Source organism: Heliconius melpomene, chromosome 21, assembly GCF_056956725.1.
Source record: "Heliconius melpomene rosina isolate 202511_hmr_F chromosome 21, ASM5695672v1, whole genome shotgun sequence".
Classification (NCBI taxonomy): Eukaryota; Metazoa; Arthropoda; class Insecta; order Lepidoptera; family Nymphalidae; genus Heliconius; species Heliconius melpomene.
In genome coordinates, this window is record NC_140409.1 from 14,526,475 (window position 1) to 14,550,993 (window position 24,519).

Genomic DNA, 24,519 nt, shown 5'->3' on the forward strand with positions numbered 1-24,519 from the left:
CATATTTTGATACTCTTTTACAGGTTCATTTAATTACTTTGTTGTTTAATTTGCTGAGTGCTTCAGGTCTACCAGGCCCTGCCTGGTCGCTCGACACTTACGTAAGTCAACGTAACGTGAAGCCACTACGCAATTTATTTATTAGATACAGAGGATCTATGGAGGGTCTTGTACCTCTACATTGCACCAATGTGAAAACTGAAAGTGATCTTTATAATATTCTAAAACTTAGCTTGTACAATTGTAGACTGTAGTCTGCCTTTCGACTACAAAAAATATTTAGCGTAAATGGATATCAATTGAGCTTCCGCGCTCGTCTGAGTGTTAAGAAACAACGTTCATCACGCACCGCCAAATTTTTTAGACGTCGCGTGTTGAGTTGATTAATTCCTCTGAGTGGAAATCAAATCCACACCCATGGCGATTGCAATCAGACGCTGTTTTAATCATATGATAAAGTAACGTTTGCTAAGCTGAGTTCGTTACTTTGTTCACAAAGAACCTGTCGGATACAAGACTAGAACTACATAAGAGAGATTTATATAAAAGTAACTTATTTATACTTGCATGGTAGAGCTAGAGACGTCTGTATGAAATAAGTTTATAGTAAAAACAACGAGACTATTGAAGTTAGAACGCTCCTCACACCGCTGCCCGTCTCTAAAGCTTTGTTATTTTTACCTTCACTTTTTATTTCTTAAATTAAAAATATTGAATTATATGTGTCTCCTCACTCCGGTGAACAAAAGGCGACGTTGAGTTCCGCCAGTCAACACCGATTGTTTCGATGGAAAATATAGCGTCGCGTAGGTAACGGAGTGTCTCAGCACTAGGTTGCGCCTGTCTACTCTAGACTCTGCTATTTTTTATAATAATTATGTCATGTATATGTGATTTTGTATCGGTGTATCACACACACACACACACACATCTACCGGACGAGTACTGTGGGTCAAGTTGCATTGACAATTGAAAACATCGCTGAAACACGATCGTCTCGTATTATACGATAACGCACAAACGAAACTATTAGCAAGCTGGCTAGCTGGCTAGCTGGCAAGCTGGCTAGCTGGCAAGCTGGCTAGCTGGCAAGCTGGCTAGCTGGCTAGCTGGCTAGCTGGCAAGCTTCACGCTGGAAAGGATTAAGGATAAAGGATTTTCCGAAATTTCCACGGTAGCGGGAAGAAACAAAATTTTCCGTTTTAAGTCTTAAAGTCCACGAAAAAATAACTGCGGGTGACGACCAGTCTTTTATGTTCTTGCTTCAAATTTAACATTAGTTCACCGTTACTCTGAACTAAACAATGAATGTTTCTGGGTGTACGGACGTCTGAAAAAAGAGTGTTTTAACACTAGCTTTTTACCTATCGCACTATAAGATATAAAATACAAATCAAGAAAAGAATATAAGGCCGTCGTAGCGCAGTGGTAATAGGATGTGACTTTAACGCGACGGTTGTAGGTCGTCGATCCCCACTTGAGGAAGTGAAGTATTTATTTACATTTATATTTCCATTTCTTCACTCTGGTGTTGAGACACAGCGAGGCCACACAACTAGCAATGCCTCCAGAATTTGGCAGAAAGTGGGGAACGGAGTGTGTGTGCATCGACAGCGTTATAGCACAGGTTCCACGGTTCCAGGTTATCCTCCAAAATAAGCAATTGGCACTCCGCTTTAGTTTCAGTTTCTAATTGCGGCTTCTGTGGTCAAATGGAAATAACTAGTGTGTTCTATGACTTGTATGACACATGACACATTCTAAGGCGGAAAGATAACTCTGACCACAGCACTAATATTGCTACACAAATATGTGTAATTTTAGAGACTTTTATTTTTGAATTATACCGTTGAATTTCATGAACGTCGTCGTGGTGCGCGAGCGACGTCGAGCGAGTATCTGATAGTAGAAAGCTCTATTACCTACCCTACCCTACTCGAAGATAAAAAGTTATAAACAAAAATAATAATTTATGCATAATATTGAATAGGTCACTCAACGTGAACTGTAAGCTGAGGCTGGTTTCTGGTATGTCATTTCGTTATTCAATTTGTAAGCTTTTGCGTTTGTATGATACATAAAATAAGTTACAGTGAAACAGTGAATATGTTTTTACTTGCATTCTACGATTGGTTACGGCGTCGTCGATCGGCGCGCGGCGGCTAGAAACTTCTAAAGAATTTACATTAGAACCTTTTCAATCGCAAGCGTATTATGTTAGTATGTTAAGAATATAGAGCCGAGAGTGACAAGACACTCAGCTCTTCCATATTACATGTTGATTGTTACACACAAACGCCGCAAGTTGCTCTACCAGAGCCGGGAAATAAAGTTAATTCTTTCCCAGAAGAGGAGGATCATCTTCAAGCGCCGAGATGAAGAGAGAGATGAGAACGGCAAATGTATTTTTTCCTCCGTCTCCGTAGGAATACCACTCATACATTAAATAACCTTAGGTAGACATTTTTAACTTTCTAAGTTCAGTTTTTCGTTTGTGCGTCGTCCGTCAGACATTTGGTAACGGAAGAGTTTTAAATATACACATTTAAATGTTATGTTAATATATTAATACTTATAAGTAAGCTTACTGGCTGAAACCAAGTTACAATTGTGAAAATTGTCCATATGATAGTACTTGATTGTTTAAGAATAATTATAAAATTTCCACAGAATTGTAAACTCGTGTGTAATAACAGTATTTCCTGGAGCTTTGACTGCTTTGAAAGTAAACTGATACAGCAAACATTGCGATGAGGCCGTAATGGCACTCTTGTGGCTGTCAGCACAAGCATCAGAGTGGGGCGGAAAGTTGAAAACAGAGTATCTTAAAACTAAACCTAGTCTAGTCTCTGCCTAATCAGCGTGGAAACGTGACATTTGGACGGCTGTTGAAATAGGGGTTGAAAGTTTGTATAGAAAAATATTGAAATCACCACCGATTTTTATAAAAATTTAAATTCAGTCTCTTGAAAATATTTCATTGAACACGTGTTTTCTGGTTTTTTAGAAGTCACTCAATAAACTGAAAATAATTTCATAACCATATTTAATCAATATTCGTATAGTTCAAGTGGGCGAAGCCGGCTAGTCTGTTAAAGTTAAAGAATCATCATCATCTTCACACTTTCTCCCGCATAGCAGGTTTGACAAAAAATATCTAGTGTCAAAACATGCCCTGCCTCGAATGGGGGGGGGGGTAGGGGGCCCTACCAGAAGAATAGGGTGGAAGTAGGAATCGATCTATAATAAAAATATAAAAAAAATAAGTAAGTTTAAATTTCAAGTTTAATTGAAGTGTACCGCGACGCCAACAAAGCTAATAATAGTAATTAGATAGAATGACAGTGTGGGCAGGCTACTCGACACCGGCCACGTTGTATCAACAGGCGCTTGTGTTTTGTAAATTGTTATTGACGTTTCGCGAACAATACAATGACGTTGTGCATATTATACGGTAAAGGGAACCTAGTGTTAAGACTAGGCTGCTATGTTGCTCCCCGTGGACCACCTAATTAATTTACGAGACCTTGGGAGTTGAGTGCCGGGACTGAACTGTTACAAACACACATACAAGCCCGACGCGATTCAACTATAAATACTTAGTAAAACACAATACTTCAATGTTTCTTAGAAACCACCGCGTGTTTTATATTACAGGCAGTCACCGGGCGTGCCGCTATGTCACCGATATATAATAATAAAATAATTGTAACTGATCGCCGTCTGTACACGGAACATACGTGAGAAAATATCAATGTAATAAATAGTACCCTAAGCAATCATTTTTAACATTTTTGTACTCTAATCTAAAAAATGTATTAACCAAGTTAAATTATGTTTTCAATGTAATATTTTGGTAAGTTTCGAATTCGTGATATTGTTCGATAAAATTGCTATATTATATAAATAGCGGACGCGCGCAGCTTCGCCTGCTTATCTGTACCCTTAGGTTCAACCCTTAGGATGAATAAACCATGAAACACGTGTTCAATGAAATGTTCATAAGAGTCTAAGTTTCAAATTTTATAAAAATCGGTGGTAATTTAAAAAAATCCATACAAACTTTTAACCCCTACTTCATCCCTTTTGGGTTAAAATCTTTCAAAATCTTTCAAATTTCACGTTTCTACGCACAACGGTTACGAATGTGCGTGCGTCTTACCTCAGACAGTAAGGTCAAGTCCTTTGATATATATATAGATTACTAATTATATTGTATTCGCTGGAACAATTCATATATTTAAATTTAAAAAAGTAAAATATAAGCAAAATATATAATTATTAAACGTTTATTTGTAAGTTTCTTTATTATTATTATTTATAAGTTCCATGTTCACAGTGTATGTGGTGGTTATTTAATATTATGCTGCCATATGCGGGATACAGCATAAAGTATTTTTTTTATTTTAGAATATCTTTCCGCCTTTACAGCGACGTGCACTAGATGAGAATTTTAATTTAAATGTAAGATGCCTTCATTAATTCCGCCGCAGCCCCCAAGAGTGGGCAAGAAGTGCAACGACTGACTGGGAGGCTGGGAGGCTGGTCGTTCAATATTTATACCTTTTCTATTATTCACATAATATATTAGACTACGTTTATCCTGCCTCTTCGTTGTCGTCAAATGGAAAGAACTAAAAGTATTTCCCTTCTTGATAGCTAGACTACGCAACACAATAAGTTTCATACATTTACATTCAATTTAAATTAAATTATAGCATTTTTCACAATCCAACTAATTAATAATAAACCAGCCATTCATTTTAAAAGTTGTATTAATTATATATATTCCACACATATTCATCCAGACATACATTTATCTTTTCCGAAAGAAGAAACAGTTTAGCTTCCACGAATATCAGCTTTCATGTTTTTCCCGTTTCTTACTTAACATTAAAAATCCTTTTTTTAGGTTCACCCGCATATATGCGGGACACAGGGTAGGCTGAGGGAACCTAATGCACTCCGATCCCTACTTTCTGACGAATTTTTGAGGAATTGCGTGTTTAGTAGCAGAACTGAACGCTCTTTGTTTTGTCGCTAGAGGAAAAAATGAAAATATTAATAAAAAATAATTCAGTCTCACCCTACTGGGAATCGAACCTAAACAGGTATAAAGGTGGTCTGATGACGAACAGGCCACTGCGTGTGAGCTTCTAGCTTTATTATTAAAAATTCCAGTCAACACTTGCGATCCCGTTTTTTATTTTGTACTTGCGTTCGCGACAATTGGTAATTTTAATATGTTAGGTATATAGAGAGGTAGTATGACATTCATCTTTATTATAAATATACTGAACATAGGAAAAAAAGTTATACTGGATGTGGTAAAATCTGGATATTTATTATTTATGATTTTATACACGGTTTGTAAAGTATCGACGGCCGTCTGTCTGGCTGACACGTTCAGCGTCACGTCATTCATTCATTCCGTCAAGTGACTGTTTAAATATAATCATTCTTCTCTCTACTCTATCATTCGATCAGCGTGAGAAGGTCCACAAGCGATGTGGTTCCGTTAGCCAGCAAAAAGTAGGCCTGCTGTGAGCTAACTGACTTACGTAGACATATCTATGAACGAACGGTACCGGGACCTTAGAGCTGCGGCGGCACCCACTTGTTGCTCTGAGTCGACGCCCGTACATTCCATGTAGGTATTTCTTATAGATTGAGTACAGGGTACAGTACAGTACATTACGCTGATAACAGTGTGTCATATGTCGTTATCAATCCACGATGACGTTGTATATAACCTTTAGCTTTGTTGTATTACTGACTGACTGTGAACGCGACGATTGCGAGTTTGATCTTAAATTATTTATTACTCTGGAGGAGAAAGCGCGGTGTGGAGATCTGTCCGTCACTCAGTTCGCGATGTCTCTTAATTTGGGCGAAAAATTGAGAACGGATGTTTTCGCAACAATTACAGGATAGTTTCCTGTCATTATCCTGATTTGCAGGAAAAAGCTTCAATTCTTTTTATTAAACTGAAAGCTGAAGCTGAAAAGCTTTTTATTAAGATTTTAAAATTTTTCCTAACTAGAATTTAACTAAATAAACAGTCAGATAAACACATTACTTTCTTCTGCTTTACGCACTTCACGCAGTCGAATAAAAAGCATTACAAATCGTTATGACAAACGAAAAAAAGAAATTGAACGACTTAATCAAAATATCGATAAAATATTTTTTCACTTATATTTCTTCAAAATAACTGTTTACTACAGAATTGAACCTAGTAAATAAAATTCATTTCGCTTATAAATTTGAGACTTACGCAACGACAGAATTTAACGCCGTAAAAAATTCGACGTAATAAGAATTCGAAGTAAGAATAACAACGAATTAAACGGTAGCTGCAAAAGGGTATTCTCATTCATTGTTAAAGCTGAGTGCACTGAGTGCCGCGCGGGTCAGAGTGAATGAATCACTTTCACCGGCAGAAATGCGCAATCAATGCTTTTGTCGATTTTGCGGCCGTCATTTATTTTTTTTGTTTCACGCTGTATCCCGCACATAACACTCCGTTTGTTTTAAGACACTTTCGTTCCCCACTTGCGAGTTTTTCTTCGAGTAGCGAAACTTAACGCCGCGCTATGCCACGTTACTAGAGCGGGGAAAATGAAAATAATAAATATTTCATTTCCTCGAGTGGAAAACCCCTATAATTTATCGCCTATAATTCTACACCGTCTTTATCGTGTTACAATTTTGAATTTAAACTTTACGCGTTACGTATCACGTACATCTCTTATCTACTGATATCATTTGCATTGTACACTTTTACCATTATCAGTTACACGCCTACGGGATTTCTGAACGGAACGGGAACACTCCGTGGGAACCGCCACTCTGCAAAAACTGGTGGGAAACGAGACGCGGTAACGGGTGTGCCGCATCTAGGTAAGTAAGTAACAAATGCTTATTTATTCTATCTGTATACTTTAGTTACCTATACATCTCTATACTATATATATACTAATATTATAAAAAGCAATAATCTCGAAAATTTATGTTGGATAGTCTATAGATATGTATCGAGGCTATAGGCGATACAACATTGTATTGTATTCGTTTGGCGTCATGGTGCAGAGACAGATACGTACTCGAACCCCATCCGGGCAAGTAACCCATTTTAAGTATTTTGTTAAATATTTGAAAAAGTATTTTTATTAACATAAGTTCATAATAATGTAATATTTTTCATAGTTTGAGTTACAACTGCCAGCCGTAACCGTGTTAAAGGTATGTAGTTGATATTTATAAAGAGAACAAGTTAGCGGTACTATAACTTAAAGGTTATGTATGCGTGATATCTCAAAATGCCTTATTCTCGTATCTCACGTTTCCACTTGTATTTCCATATAAATATAAATGAATAAATATTATTACATTAGTTTTCTAACTTTGAGCTGTAGCCCGCATGCCCACAGGCCGCATATAGCAATATAGGTAAACAAAATATAAATAAAGGTATAGGTAAAGATACTCCGTTTCACGCAATGCACAATCTTCGAAAAGTGTTAGAAGAACCTCAGTGCAACGCAAAAAAAATCCCCTGAATGGGAGTCGAACCCACAACTGTCGCATTTACAGACAGACGCTAGGCCGCCGCGTCTTCTATGTTAGTTTACATTGGCTATTGGTAGTGGATTTAGAAAGTATGCATTTCTTAACATTCAATTTGTTGCATATTTTTACGATTACGTAAACGACTCTGGGAATTAAAATAACTCGACGACACGGTACCGTTATAATGAACTAATAACTATAAAATCAAGAACGGTTAAAATGGTCCAGGTCTCCAGTTGTTATTGGTTAAGTTAATGAAGGTGTTCATATGTAAGTTGACAGTTTAATTATGCACGGGATGGTTATAGCTTCAATTCCGTAAGGGAACATCATGTTTACCAATTTACTCGATCTTTATGAAAAAAATACAACAACCTTTGTCTCTACTCCTCTACTGGAATGGCTGGCTGGAATACTAGCAGTACTTCCTGAGATCAGAGCTCATTAGACTGCACTGGCGTGTCACGAACAAATACTTATGGTAAATTACAAAATGGTTACTTTTTTTGGTTTCGCACTTAACTTTTTGAGGAGTGAGTGAGAAATTGATGATTTGATTTACTGACTTAGAAAAAGAGGAATTGTTATTCATGTTATTGATATTCATGTTGTTGGAATTGGATTGTTAAATTTTGTATGCTTGTCAATAAATATTTTTGGAAACTAGAAGTCATATTGAGAGTACTCTTTTTGATTTAAGTGAGTTATATAACAATTTCGAGAACAGTTAAGTTTCATTAAAACCGGTTCAGTAGTTTTTAAGATATTGTTATAAACGCATTTCTGGAGATTTTTATAAAGATTTAGATTTGTTTTGTTTTATTACAATGACTCAGTATAAGTATTTATTCAAATTATTTAATTTAATCACCATTTACTTCTATTCCATATTCATAGACGTTGGCAGCAATAGTAGGCACACGTTTTAAATATGTATTAGAAATAGAATTAATATATTGATTATCAGGAAAAATAAGGAATTATTAAAGCAATCAAACCGCAAATGCGACGGTCGCAGGTTCGGTTCTCACTCCTTGGAGTAAATTGTTTTTATTCCTCGCTCGTGTACCAAGACAAAGTGCGCTCTTGAGTTTCGTGAACCAACACGCAGTGCCAGGACATTGCGTGAAAGTGAGGAACAGAGTGGACTTAATAGGTTCCCTCTGCCGACTTTGCTATGTGCGTGAAGCTAAAAAAATATTGATTATTAAGTAGAAATGTTTCATACTGTTCTCCGTTTCAAGCCAGAACGGAGATGTTGATGTCTATTATTTTTTCCAAGTATACCTAAGGGTTAAAAGGAAAGTATACCTAAGGGCTAATAGGAGTTTTACATTTTTTTTTATGAGAGTAAGCAGTAAAAGCCCGTATATCTGACGCTACATCTGTGTTTTATTAGTTAACCTTAAGATTTACCAAATAATATATTAGATGCATGGATTTTAATTATATTTTATAAAAAATAATTTATTTTCCAACATGTTAAAGGATAAATAAAACAATTTCGTTGAAAACTGTTTTCAGAAGGCTGTCGCTATTATTACGGAACTAGAGGCTGTCTTCGGATGTGGAGGTATTTAATAAAACTGGTATAGCAACTGTCGACTTGCCATACGTGGATATTATCATCGAACCTTAATACTAGCGGACGCGCGCAGCTTCGCCTGCTTATTAGGCTGCTTGCTTGCCTGCTTAGAAGTGAATTCTAATAAACCATGAAACACGTGTTCAATGAAATACTTTTAAGAGTCTAAATTTCAAATTTAATCAAAATCTACGGCGACTTAAAGTACCATTATTTATTTTTTGTATATTTTAATTTACGATTTAAATAATTAATATTTTAATAATGTTTATATAGAGAACCTACATTTAATACAAGAACACACGTTTCATTTAAATACATTAAACAAATATCATTCATATTCTCCAATGGTGTAGTAAATGCTCGCGAAGGGACTTTAACCCTACTATACTTACCTATATACATATTACAGTATGCAGAGAGCGCGCGGTACAAGCGTGGTTGCGCGTGCGCAGCATACCGGCCGCGCTACCTTTCCTACTAAACACCGTCTTGAAATACCTCGCATTTACATACTCGCATTGGCAAATCGACCTCATACATACTTATCCCATAAACTGGCCGATATGTTGGCTTCGCAAAAGGAATAATTACATACGGCGAAGCGTCTAAGGGACATCTTGCGAAAGTTGTTTCGACTTAAATCATTATTTTCTAACTTCCTAAGCGAGTGAGACGACGACTGGGCTGGTCGACACGTTACGGCGTTCGTATAAATTATATGTGTGTTTATTTCTATACTAATGTTATAAAGCATTGAGAGTTTGTTTCGTTGAACGTGCGATTAGCACGAACTGCTGGAATCAGGAACTGCTTCTTGTAATTGATAAAATATTTTTATGTTGAATGGTCCATTTTGGCTATGTACTCGGAATGTGTCATTTATTATACACAACTATGTGTTATGTGTTATTTCTATTTGCCTAGTGTAATGTTAAGCGCATGTTAAATGCTGTCGCTTCTAGGAACTACGGCAGATGTGTATACGTTCAGTTCTTTACTTATCTAGTTCTACTATTCTAGTTCTTATACTTTACATTTTGTATTATCTATATATTTTAAAAGAACTCGACTTGTTTTGAATGATGACATATGAACTTCAAAAGCGGTGTTTCAAATCAATGGGCATTCCGTATACTTGGCCATACATGTTGCATTGCCATTACACATATTATAAATAAAATGAAAGTCCAAACGCTCAAACTAGTTTGCAACGACGGACTCAACGGCGGATATAGCGTGAAATTAATGTTTATATTAAATTAGCAAAATTCATACGATTGTAACGCTTTCGAACTAACAAGTGCTAGGTTCACGTCATGTTCATTATGAAAGTCGCGGATGTTGCACTGCCTCCAGGAAGCTATAACCATATTATATACAAGTACTCTCACTCTACTTGAGCTAAGTCTTTCATTAATATAACGCGACTTGGGAGAGTTAAGTAGATAATTATTATCGCGCTAGTGTGAAATGGCCGTTGAATGAAGCTAATTTATGAGCAATTGTAATTACTTTCAACATATTTATTATTTTAAAACGTTTACAGCATGTGAAATTATATCGACTAATATTTAATCTATATATATACATATGTCTTTAGGTGTTTTATTTTACAGTAAAAGAAAGCAAGGAACGTAGTGTCTTAACACTTAGGTTCCCACACACACAACGGGTCCCTAGATTCCCTCTGCCTAGCCTGCTGCTATGTGCGGGATACAGCGTGAAAAATGTACGCTCTCGCATATCAGTTTTATCACGGTGAATCACCGTTCCCATCTATCCACCAAATTTTCGAAATTTTATGACTTGAAGAGCGAGGAAAATGTAATTACCTAACCCTCGTTTTCCCTTTTTTCATTCCTTTCGAATAACAAAGACGAGACAGCAATGCGATACGTTGGGCTATTTAATACACTTATCTGTGAGAAAAACCATTGCAGTAAGCATATGTCACTGAACGCTATTATTCCCGAATCAATTTTTAGAGTAATAAATAATCTCTATAATTAATTATCCTTTGTGAAAAAGGATATTCTTCTTATTGCCTTTGTGGGGCAGTACAGTGAGATAGTGATAGATAGTCTCACTGTCTACTCAATCCAAACAGGATGAGAACCAATGTGGATGCAAAGTGTAGAACGGACTTTTTGTCAAATTTGTTCATTCTTTTGTAAGAGTTTTCAAACGAATCCAGTAATATTATAAAAATTGATTTTTAAACAATTTAAAACATAATTTATCTTTAACTAAGTACCTAACATTTCATATATTATATTATGCAGGATACGCTGTTTCCTCCATATATCAGCGGGATATTCCTAAATATACATTATCTATATTTACAAATAAGATTTATTATTGGTATTTTTTATTACATTTGAATCTGAATATTCAACCAATAAATTATTTTTTAACAAAAAACAAACCGACTTCAAACAAACTGAAAAGTATAAAATAATTATAATTACAACCTTACTACAATATCTAATTACTAAGCTTGTTTGTTTGAATTGAGAACCTCCTTTATTTTTGAAAGTCGGTTAAAAAATAAAAAATAGAAGAGCCATCAAAAAATGAACAAATGCAATGATCAAATGCAAAGCAAGGAACGCATAAGTCATACAATCTAATACAATTAAGAGGAATGCGTGCGTGCGCGGGCGCATCGTCTACAGATTACAGTGCGGAGTGCGCCAGTGCGCCAGTCCGCTCTGAATGAAAGTGCGTTTGTGCACTCACAACTTGAAAGCAAAGCTGGGAAGTGGAAGTACCACTTTAAGACGGATATCCAGGGCATCCAGCTATTGTGAGTGAAAGGGAAATCTTAAGCAAGTTCTGTTATAGTTAATTGTATTAGTAAATAGTATACATGTTGCTGTTTCCGGTTGATAAATAATTTGTTTTCTTCTTAATGGTGAGAACAGAGTGCCTCGACACTAGGCTCCCTCTGCCTACCTTTCTATATGCGGGAGATAGCGTGGAGTTCGAATAAAATCAATAGGTATTGCTGAGCCAGATATTATGAAACTTAATTTGTTTTTTATCTCGTATTAAAAAATACATAATAGATAATTTTTAATAATTATTAATAATTTTTTATTCTTATTTTTTTAAGCGTAATAAAACTTTTGTTGTACCTACCCGCTACCTCACATAATACCTTGAAGATCTTCATTCCAGTTATTACTACTAAACGTTTACACTCGTAGATACGTCTTCTCTAACCGCATGCTTACCATATTCCGAAGCACCTGCCCACTTATCTCCTTTTTAAATGTATTAAATACTTAAGCGGGTCGCTAATGACCACACTCTCGCAACCACGCAATCATACAACGGTAAGCTAAATATTTATTGTATAAATTAGATTGTTCATAAATATGTATGGAGGAAACTTGAGTACTGTCCACAGAGGGAGGGTTATGTCGAAATTTAGCTTTCTGCCACATTGGGTGGGGAAGTAGAATGGCCGCTCCAAGAGTCAATTCCGATAGTCTTTCTCCTGTCCTTATTGGTTCCTGAGATTTACTCGTTCTACCAGTCAGACTCTTTAGCTTTACAGTATATATACAAAACTATTGACTTAGCTCAATGAGATTTCCTCGGTCTCGTATATAATTATTAATTTATTCGTATACTACACAGACGTCCCGAATCAATTACTCGAAAGAGCATTGAACCGATATTTCAATTTTGCTACACAATTTTAAAGTTGCGACAATATTCTTTTTTGTACCTACGCTACAAAAAAAGATACTCACGCATGCCGGTTGGGTACCATACAGCGGGGTGGAAAGAGGGAGCTCTCCGTTTCCCACGATCAGACTTATTTTCAAGTTATTGCGTGTTGAGTTGGAATCGAACCCAAAACCGTCGAAGTGACAGTGACCACTGTAGATATATATATCCCGGTAGGATAAAAAGCGTTAAAGAATTCGACTGCTACCAGCGAGACGACGGAGATGGTCAAGCGATTACGAAAGTCAACGTTTTATGAAACATTCCGATATACTTTTATAGAACAGTGAAGTAGCAACAACAGGCGTGTTGACAATATTAATATATCTACAGTAAAAGCTGAGTAGAAGGGATGTTCGATCAGATCCGATACTTCTGGGGTCGATGGACAAAGGAATACGATTCACTCGATTATTATGTCGATATAATGGTTTCCAAGGTATTAGCAGTTCCACACATGTATGATACAAGTATGTATTTAATTTATTTTGTCCGATTTTGACGATCGGTCCGATTCTTAATCGGTTTGATCAAGCAGAATATTCGTTTTTTTTAATCAGCCTATCGCCGTCCACTGCTGGACTGCTGCTGCTGCGTGTATCATCAAGCGCCAACCATCCCGGTCTCAGATTTCTCGCATCCATCCGATACCAGCCACCTACGAGTATATATTATTTATCAAATGTAGGAATGTCAGCTTACTACCACATTATGAAAGCTGACACGAAAGCTGCAAACGCCTAGGTCTAGAATAGCCATTAAAAACATTATTTTTATATACCATTGAAAGGTAAAAAAATGTTTTATTTCTCTACTCAAAATAAAATGTTATGCTATAAAAGACAATATATTTATTTTTTATAAATACTAAATACAAAACTAAATTGATCAAAATAATATATCGAATCAATATTATCGATATAGTGTATTACGATCGAGAATATCGATACTGAGCTTCTGGATCGAACATCCCTACCGAGTGGAAAAAACATAACTGAGAATGGTTTGGTTCGAGACGGTTTCCCACGAGTCCTGAGAGCGGGCCGCCGCCGCCGCCTTAAGGAGCACATGTGCGACGATGCTCTTGTATATTTTTATTAATCAAATTTTGTAACTACATATTATGTGTTATGTGACGACGATAGCGACGGTTGTGGGTTGATTTCCACTAGGAATGAATCCTTACTGGCATTATAATCTATACTCGTATATTTAAAGATTATAAATTAAATGTTAAGAATCGACATTGTTTCTAGAAGAGTGTAAAGTGCTAAGTAAAAATGTTTTGTCACTCAATGTGGCAGCTGGCAGCGGCCGGAAGTGGAACAGCTCATAAATTAGACTACATTCACTACAAAAACATATAACTTCTATGATATGAAGTGGATATTTTATATTTTAAGCTTAATGTTTTGACGTTATTCACTTTTTTAGATATTTTTTAGCTTCACTCATTATCCCGTATATAGAAAGATAAGCAGAGGAATCTAGTGTTAAGACACTCCGTTTCTCACTTTCCGCCGAATTCTTGAGGCATTGAGTATTGAGAGGCAAAAATCAACGCTACGCTTTGCCTATTTAAGCGAGCAAAGAAATGAAAATATTATTAAATAATAATTAATTCCCCCGAGTGGCAATCTAACCCATTAACACATCGTACAGTCACACACTTGTGCCACTGCGCCATAACGGCCTTAATTTTCTACATAATATGTGTTGGATGACATTTTTTATAACATGAAAAAAGTAATAGAAAAAAACATAGAAAATTAGACGGCCCCTGAGTCATTTCATGTTAGCTATAAGGCGCTAATTTGTCATTGCTCTCTACTAGAAAGGCTGTTTGGACAAGAGTGCTGGCTAATAAAGTATTTGTATTTTGTTATATTTGAATGTTAAGTATTGGTGCTGTCGATTAATGATGATACGTATTGTTGAGGGTTTAATTCCAGTTTGGGGAACATGAATATAATTTAAGTTTCTTCTTTTGATACATTTTAAAAGACTGATTAGTGAAACAAAATATCTGTTATATAATTCACAGAAGGCCGACGTAGCACAGCGGGATGACGTACGACGTGAGTGTGGACATCCTCGCTAGTGTATGTATCTCTTCCTCAGCATATCCTAATTGAAACATGACTAGATATAACATTTGTTTATCGCGGCACCTATTACTAAATGAAATGAGTTAATTAAAACCGTGAGCAGGTGCAGCTTGGAATTAAATTTAATTATTTATATTAGGCATATGTAAGATATAATTTAGTTATAAATTAAACATTCTCTAATTACGATAAGACCGTTACACGATACGTAGTAATATTTATTTTTGGTACGAGTAAAATTTACTTTGGCTTGCCATGCCACTTGCCACTTGCCACTTGCTCTCGGCCGACGGATTCATCCTTATAATATTAAGTATAGACAAATTAGTTGTATTCGAAGCAATTTACAAAGCATGCCATATGGACATCAAGGCTAAAGGATGTTCGACGGCACGCCGCGGACCGTTACACATTCCTATACAACCTGTTCTGAAGACTCGCGATACTTCTGCTTCTACTCACACTTGAGATACTGATAGATACGGAGGCGAAGAGGGGACAAAATTGATTCTTGAGCGCATCACATTAAGGTAGGGTAAGTTAGTCACTTGCTAAATCGTCTATATTCCACTAATCTGACAACTTGAGAGTGACGCAAAGGAAGGGGAGGCCTACAAAATTTCTTTCTTTCGAGGGTATATTTTATTTTGGAGGGAATAATTCAAGGATTACGAAAAATATATAATAAAAAAAGTAAGAAAAGTAAACGAAGTTATAAAAAATTATCGATAAAATTTAATGTAGCTAAGGGTTGCCTATATTCCTCTCTCCGTGTTTCTATTCCTCTCTCACTTTCTCTATTTATTACTTCCTAACTCATCAATGAACATGATAATTTTAAACAATACTTGAAAAAAAATATTAAAAAATACTTTTTATAAATACAAGTATACTATTTCAAACGTACATTCTTTTATTAACATTCTATTTCTTGAGCTTTTCAATTGATTACGTTCAATAAATAAAAATACTGAGGCCAGTCGTGGCGTAGGGGCACAGAGTGTGACTGTAAAACCGACTGGCTGTCAGTTCAATCTACATTCCAGGAGATGAAATATCTATTTAAATTTATATCTCCATTTCTTCGCTCTGGTGTATTCAACTAATCCAACTTAAGATTAAATGCACCATCTTTTAAAGTGGATACAGCGTGCAATATTTTTTATTATAAATATATATTATAAGCATTTGTATATTAAATAATATAAGAATGATTGGTTTTCGAACGTGTCGTCTGCAATCGTGGAGGTTATATTTCTTATAAAACACCTTAAAATCGACAACGTTACGTCGGCATCCGTCACCACTATTTATATTGTGAAACTTAAGTAACGTTTCCGCTGCAAATGATTCCGTTTTCAAATTTTAATATATTTTATTATTTCAAACACTACATTCATATTGAAAAACGGATACGACAAAGTAAAAAAAAACTTTCTCTCATGGAATAGCGTGAACTGGAGTAAACGTTCCACACGTGGCCGCCCGCATGTGGGCACCGCCACCTCGAAACATATGGAGGAGCTCCTCAGCCTCACTCCCGAGAAACGGCAGCTATAAGACGCGTCTTGGGAACTTTTTAAATTGTTCGTTTATACCACGCCTAGAGAATGCCACTAAGAATATTAAAGTGACCGTTTTGAAGAGGTCGCTGCGCGGTATTACACGCGAACGTGGCTGCGTCTTCTCCATTAGCCGGGTTGCATATAAGGGTCAGCACCAATTGACCCAATGCAGCTGCTGCCCGAGCAAACCGCTACCAATGTGCCTTACGTATATAAATAAAGAATAATAAGTCATCTTACAGAAATTATATGAAACCTACTTGTCAGCACTCTCAAGGGAAATCTCCTTTTGTTCCTCCTACCCTAATTATATACGTACGAGTACTTGCTAAATTATAACTGTCTAAGAGTAATAGTTTTAAGCTCTTAACCAGTAGTCTATGCGCGGTCCGCCAGTCGTTAAGTAACGATATAGATATAGCCTATAATATAGCCTGTACCCGGACTATCACGTCTCAGCTACATAATAGTCTGTAGGTAATTTATTTTTTAGTCCAGAGTAGAATATTTCGAATAATGGCGCGCAATCAAACTGATATCAGTCATAGCTAATGTTAGATGTTTTTCAATACTTTTTATTGACACGTTTTTTTGTGTCGTAATGGCTCTAGTTTTTTTTCTGTGTTAATGTAAGCACGGAGTGAACAGAAACTCATTAAATATTAGATTTTTAAATTACACGAGCCTCGTATGGCTCTAAGAATCTAAAAGAAATATTAGACTGTAAAACAGACTGGTTGTGGGTTCGATCCCCAGTCGAGGAGATGAAATATTTATTTAAATTTATATTTCCATTTCTTCCATTTCTTCGCCAGAGTTGAGTTCTGCCACTCAACACTTAATGTCTTAACACTAGGTTTCCTCTTCCTACCCTGTGGTGTGCAGGATACAGCGTGAAGATGATGATGATTTACTACACTAAACATACGGTACGGTACTATACTAAACCCCATGTACGCGTAATGTATGACACTGACACGCTATACCTAAGTAGTTCCGGAGATCAGCACATTCATTCAAACAAACTCTTCAGTTTCAAACGCCAATTTAAGTATATTGGCGTACACCAATATAAAAACAGACAGAGCCTTACACAATCAGCCTCGCGGTGTTATCTCAAATACTGAAGTACAAAAATGTTCAAGCTGTATAGTGAATATAGTAGCGAAGGACTTCCTTACACATCTCACACAACACATACGGACTACACGGAACTCAACGCCGAGCAGTGTCTTGGGAGGAAATGAAAATAATTAATTCCCTGAGTGAAAATCGAACCCATTACACTCAGACCATTGCGTTTAGCGTTTACAATCACACACTGTCTAATAGTGTACATAGTGTAGTGCTAGTGTTGTACAACTGCTGCAATGTTGCTGCGCTGCTAGTATCCCTGTCCTGTATCCCGCATATGATAGGAGAGAAGAGGGACTCTATTGCAAGAGAGTGTTGTTACAAACACAATATCTGCGACCTAAAAATATTAATATTATACTGTTTAGAGCAGAAGTCGAGCCCACAGCCGTTGCGCACTGTGCCATGAGTAATGAGTAATGTAATATGTTTAGTGGATTAGTTCGTCTATCAAGGTGTTGATGTATCGTCGCGTCGTCATTGGTGGAGTGGAGTGGAGTGGAGTGGAGTAGAACGACAGTATTGACTGTGTGATGTACAGATAATATAATCAGCTGACTAAAGAATGGTTCTTGTAAGGGAATGAGTAAAGGCGTAGTTTTAAAAAGCTTTTGTATCAATATTAAAGTGCTATAGATAAAATGAATATCGACACGATAACTATTACTTGTTATAGGTTTGAGTAGCAACATATACACTTAAATAAATGTTGTGAAAGTGTATTGTATTAAAGTACACATATATGTTACTTGTTGCACTGGGCTGCACCGGCACCCTCGTGGTCACTACATTGTGGATATTTTAAGTGTCCGAGCCACCTCTGACCGCAGGTAGGCATGGTGGGGGTGGGTAGTCGATACAAGTGACGTCGTATAATGCAGCCTATAGTCTTTCTCAATATCTAATTCTAAGACTATCCTATACAAAAATATATTTTTTATTCAATCCGGTGGTTCCTGAGATTAGCAAATTCGATCAAACAAACTGCTGCTTTATTCTTCTTCTTCTTCGTGTCAATGAATGGAGAATTCATATCACATTTTGCCAGTATTTAGCCACGTCGACTGCGGCATCTGTTGCTTCCATCAGATCGTCATGTGAGCAGGTGAATGGACATTTCGGGCAGGAGAGTAAGTGTGCCATCGTTTGTGGATCGGCTGCTGCTTTATAATATTAGTAAAGACTATTTTGGGCCTTTAAATTAAAAATTGACAATTTTGATACTCAAAATAGTTTCAGATAATGAATATGTAACATATGTAGAGGCCATCTTGCGAGGCGAGGCAGGCAAGCGTGACACCGCGGCAGCGCTGACCTCCCAAACTAATACGTTCACATCAATTTGTATCACTTTTAAGCTATGCTTCACACTGTTGGCTGTGCCAACTGTCTGCTGCTGTCCTTGCCTACTGTACTACTACATCTGATGATGAGGTTACTTTATGTGGAAACACGTATTTCTATGTGTTTTTACTGTTTTTTAAGTAGCCTCTATTGAGGCGAGTACGTAACAAGTTTATAATTCACTCATTTAAATAACAATCGAGATAAGATCCTTCCTTTTAAACTGTAATACTACATTGAACGTACTTCTAATGTATAATAACAGATATTGAAAATATTACGTACACGTACGTTTGGTGGCTTCATAGCCGGGCACGCCAAGAAAACTTAGTGTCAAGACACTAAGACACTACACACCGCTCGAATTCGAGACATTGCATTAAGTATGCGGGTGGGGTCATTGCGGGTTAATGACAATTATAATATTTTAACATAATATTTACCCCGAGTGACAATGGCACAGTATTACAAAGAACCGTGCGTCCCCTAGAGCGCTGTGTGCTGAGTGGTCCAATGGTCATGCATTTTATTTGTCTACAACACAAGTGGGAGTTGGCAACTCAATGTCTTACACATTTGGGAAACTGTTTGCGTGGAGAATGAAATTAAGATATTAGTACGTACTTAAGTCTTATAATTCTCGGCAACCGATGCGTAGCCCTCACAAACTTTAACTAATTTAAATTAAATTGCTATTAAATACTACATGTTCACGAATTTAAGGACAGTTAATTGCCTTCTCCGTGTTCCGTTAAAAGTATATTACTATGATAAAATTCTATTAGTTAGGTATTTATACGATGATTTTGTAATGCTAAATTTATTTAAGGTTATTTAAAGTTTCAACGACTTAGACAAATATATATAAGTTGACCGCAAGGCGTCGTCGATTGAGTCAGCGTTAGTTAGTGTTAACTAATGAAATAACTGTTATGTTAAATATAACCGTTCAGTTTTCCTGTAAAATGTGTAAAATTGAAACGACGTTCATTTTTTTTATTGTTTTGTGGTTAATAGTAGGTAAATCACTTGGATAGGTATTACAAAAAAAATTGTATCTACTGCAAGAAAAATACTTGATTATAAAAAAATAATGTTAGTGCCAAGACATTTCGTCTTCTGCTGCATCGATGCACCATGTCACTTTCTGTTCTTATTTTTATTAGGTTATTTATAGATAATGCGCAAAATACACAAAACTCTTTTAATTATATACCAAAACTCACAGCTTATTTATATTGTTTTACCTTAATTGATTTTAATGGATTCTATGAATTATTATTATCTCATCGAATATCGGTCACGGCATTGTGGCCGTGTCCCTCGAAACACGCGAAGTTGAATTAACTTTAATACGTATAAGATGAAGCTGATGTATCTTTTAAAACCTTGAATATTCTTACTGTCACAGTTCTTTCTCTCCTTCTTCTCTTTTTATAAAAATTGACAATCAATCGATTTATGATACGGTACTGCATATTATGATTAAGTCGAAAGTAGAAAAATGTGTCCATCATGGCTCAGTCAAGAACCTGTCAGTCAGCAGAACAGCTATTAAGAGAACGGAGTGCTTTCATACTTCTGTGCTACTGCGTTTTTTTTTCAATATTTCATAGTTCCTAAGACGTACGTACTCGTACTACTCGTACCTAAGCGCGGGCACGTTTGGGCACCGAGGACGTCACGGTCGGCTGGCGCGGCGTCACGCCCTGACGAGCTCGTCTTAGACCCTCCGCGCCCAATACTTACTAATTTACTTATTTATTGGCTAATATGTTATTACATTACAGGGTAGCAGAGGCGACCCAGTGTTGGATATTCCGTTCCTCACTTTCCGAGGAATGTTTGAGATGACTGCGTGTTGAATGGCGGAACTCTACACCACGCTTTGTCTTTTTACCAAACTGAGGTAATTCAACCCAAAGTCGTCCCGTGTATAGCCTCAGACGGCATATATGTATGTTTATATATGTATGTTTGTTTTAACTTGATAAAAGATAATAATATGTAAACTAATATCATAAAGCTGAATATTTTTTTGTTTGTACGCCCTAGTCTCAGGAACTATCGGTTCGAATTAAAAAAAATATCAAGGAAAGCCTGAAAAAAATATCAAGGAAAGCTCGGCCCCTTAGAGTGTATCATGTGTTATACACAGCTCCTAGTTATTTCCAATTGACCGCGCGGGCGAAGCAGTTACTACTGCCAGTCGTACAGGCAGCTGTACCAGTTCAGAAGGCAGCAGGTACTATTGAGAAGAGCAGGCAAGAAACTCCACTGCTATTCTAAAATATGGCTTGCAATCATTATCAATAGATTAGACACATCTCTCAAATACAGTAATGTACGTTGAAAATCTAGACACAAACACTTACGTCTTAGTGTCCAGACACTTCGTTCTCCACCACCCAACACGTGGTAACTTGAGTGAATCGACAGTTCAAATATTTTGTCAGCTGAAGGTCACAACGCAGTTTCATTTCGTCATCGCCTTCTGCTATAACGATATTAATTGTATGGACCGAGACCGCCTCCCGCCGCACCGCGCTGCACGAGTACCTACGTCTTATCAATTTAGGTATTTTTATTGTTTCTGCTTCAGTGTGCGTTTGTTCTTTTGTGTATACCTCTAGAACTGTTGGACTGTCGCTGTATGTCACAACAACATAGAATATGGCGTTATTAAACAATGTTTAAAAGTAAACAATAAACTCTTACAAGTACGGTGCTAATGCTAAGCAGAGTGGCGCCGGTTTCGTATCAACGATTTATTTAGCTCATATTTGTGGTGACCATGATCTTGGTAGATGGTGGAAATCAACAACGCGTAAAGTGTTAAAGCTGTTTCCGAGGGACACAGGTTCGATTCCTCGGTACAATGCAATATATATATATATATGCAATATAATATATATATATATATATATATATATATATATCTTATAAGTTAATAATATTACATAATTTGTAGGTATTTGAGGTGCTCGTGGTGCATCAGGATGGCGTCAGTTAGCGGAACACGATTATTGTGAGTGTTATGTCCATTTTCTCGCACTAGTAGAATGACATTTGTTTCCTCTGCCCGCCCTGCTATATCCCGTGCTAAATTGTGAAGTTCAAAAAATAATAATTATATTCAGCTAATTAATATAGATCTTCCGTTTCCGGCTGTCTATCAGTAAGCATCTAAGTGAATCCTCCAAGGAAAAATAGTGAAATTAAATAGTTAAATTGGACTAAATTGCGTTTAAAACAATTGCCGTGGACTTAAAAAGTGCCGCTCTACATTATCACAAATATAAAGTGCCAGTAAAAACCAAAACAATCACAAAATTATCGAAATTCTTTTCACCAGTATAAGTTCAAGGTTATTTGTAGAAAACAATCATAGACAATCTAGAAGAAAAGTGAAATGACGCCACAATACTGCCAACCAAAAGAACTGTCATAACTTAACGCTTTGTCACACGCAAAGATAATTGCGTTTAGTTGAATTTTTGTGTTAATTAAATACAAATAAAAATGGAGCAACAATTTCAAATGCTTTTTGACCAAATGAAAATAGAAATGGACAGGCAAACCACAATGATCACTAACAATCTTCTAAAACAGATGAACGAAAAATTAGTGCCGATATTGGAAGATAATAAAAAACTGAAAGAGAAGATGGAATTACTAGAAAGAAAGGTATATAAACTAGAAAATGACAAGAAAAGGAATAATATACTACTCTTTAAATTGGATGAGACAGAAAAAGGCTCAATAGATCTACTCAAAGCAATTATAGAAATTATTGGAAATGACCTCAATATCTCTCTTGAAACAAGCGATATTCAGAACACATTTAGAATTGGAAACAAACATAAAGGAAAACCCAGACCTGTTCTGATCTCTTTTACAAATTATTGGAAAAAAGTTGAAATTTTAAAAAACAAGAAAAGTTTTAAACATGTTTATGTAGTTGAAGATTATCCAAAATCGGTGCTAGAAAAAAGAAAAGAACTGCAGCAACAACTTAAAGAGGAAAAGGCTAAAGGAAACATTGCTTATATAAAGTATGATAAACTGATAGTTAAGGAAGACAATGTAATTACAGAGAGAAAGAAGAGAGAACAATCAACTTCTCCAGGAACATATATAAACCCTAAAAAACAAGTGAATATGTCTTCAAATAGCATAATAAATAAAACCAATGCTTATGATTTGATGAGAGGGAGATCAAACTCACTTACCCCCACATCATCAACTAGCATTAAAAAGAATTAGCAATTAGATATCAGCAACCGGAGACGGACCAACCCCAAGCCGACTGGTCCTCGTGGGGTTGATAGACCTACACCCTCAAATACCACTCCATCCACCCTAAATAATAAGACAAGCAAACTGTATATAACCACTCTGAATACAAGGACACTAAGAACGGAAGACAGACTCATCGAGCTCGAAAATGCATTAAAGGATATTAAATGGGACATAATGGGCCTATGTGAAGTTAGAAGACTCGGAGAAGAGATACAGGAATTTAAAGAATACATATTTTTCTTCAAAGGAGAAATTCAAGGGAATTACGGAATAGGATTTCTGGTTAAAAAAGAATTAAAAAAATATGTGGAAGAATTTGTTGGCATATCAGATCGAATTGGCATTTTAAATATAAATTTACCTGGTTTCAGGAATCCATTCTCAATCCTTCAGATATATGCCCCTACAGACCAAGCAACAGAGAAGGAGAAAGATATATTCTACCAAACCCTCACCAAAACAATGCAAATAGTAAATAAGAATATAATAGTAATGGGAGATTTTAATAGTCAAATAGGAAGTAAATCGGAAATAGGTGAATATATTTTGGGAAAATATAGCCAAGGAAGGCGAAACAATAATGGCCAAAGATTCATAGATTTCTGTTTCGAACATAACTTGAGAATAATGAACACTTTTTTTCCTAAAAAGCAGAAAAATAAATGGACTTGGATCTCCCCTAATGGTAAAGATAAACACGAGATAGACTTCATTACTACTAATGTGCCCAAGATTTTTAACAATGTTGGTGTGGTGCCCAAATTTAACTTTAATTCCGACCATAGACTGGTGAGAGGTGCTATTGCGTGTAAGAAACTGAAACTACCAAGAAGAAAATTCCACGGAACGAAAGGGGGGGCCCTACCACTTTTAACAGAACAAAACTTACACGAATTAAAAGGTTCATTAGACAAAATAGAGAAGCAAAGTAACGGACAAGACAAGTACAACTCTTTAGAAGAAGCGCTGTCAAAATTAAAGAATTGTTTGTGGGAAGGTACAAAAGACAAGCTTGGAAATACAGCCAGATTGAAGATTATGGAGAGAAAAGAATTGATTAGTAATAGAACAGAAAACCGTGAAAAAATAACAAACATTAGCAAAGAAATCACAAAAGCAATAAGGGACCATAGAAAAGCAAGGCGGCTTCACATAATAAGAGAACAAA

General features: G+C 36.2%; 2 protein-coding genes across 2 annotated transcripts in view; one reads left to right on the forward strand and one right to left on the reverse strand.

The window, feature by feature from the left end:
* Egfr (epidermal growth factor receptor) overlaps positions 1 to 24,519 on the reverse strand; it is an 86,419-nt gene that overhangs the window by 48,306 nt on the left and 13,594 nt on the right. The window lies entirely within an intron of this gene.
* LOC146527390 (uncharacterized) lies at positions 22,345 to 23,315 on the forward strand. The gene has a single exon (XM_085206180.1). The coding sequence runs from the start codon at positions 22,572 to 22,574 to the stop codon at positions 23,313 to 23,315; it is 744 nt and encodes a 247-aa protein (XP_085062306.1). The 5' UTR covers positions 22,345 to 22,571.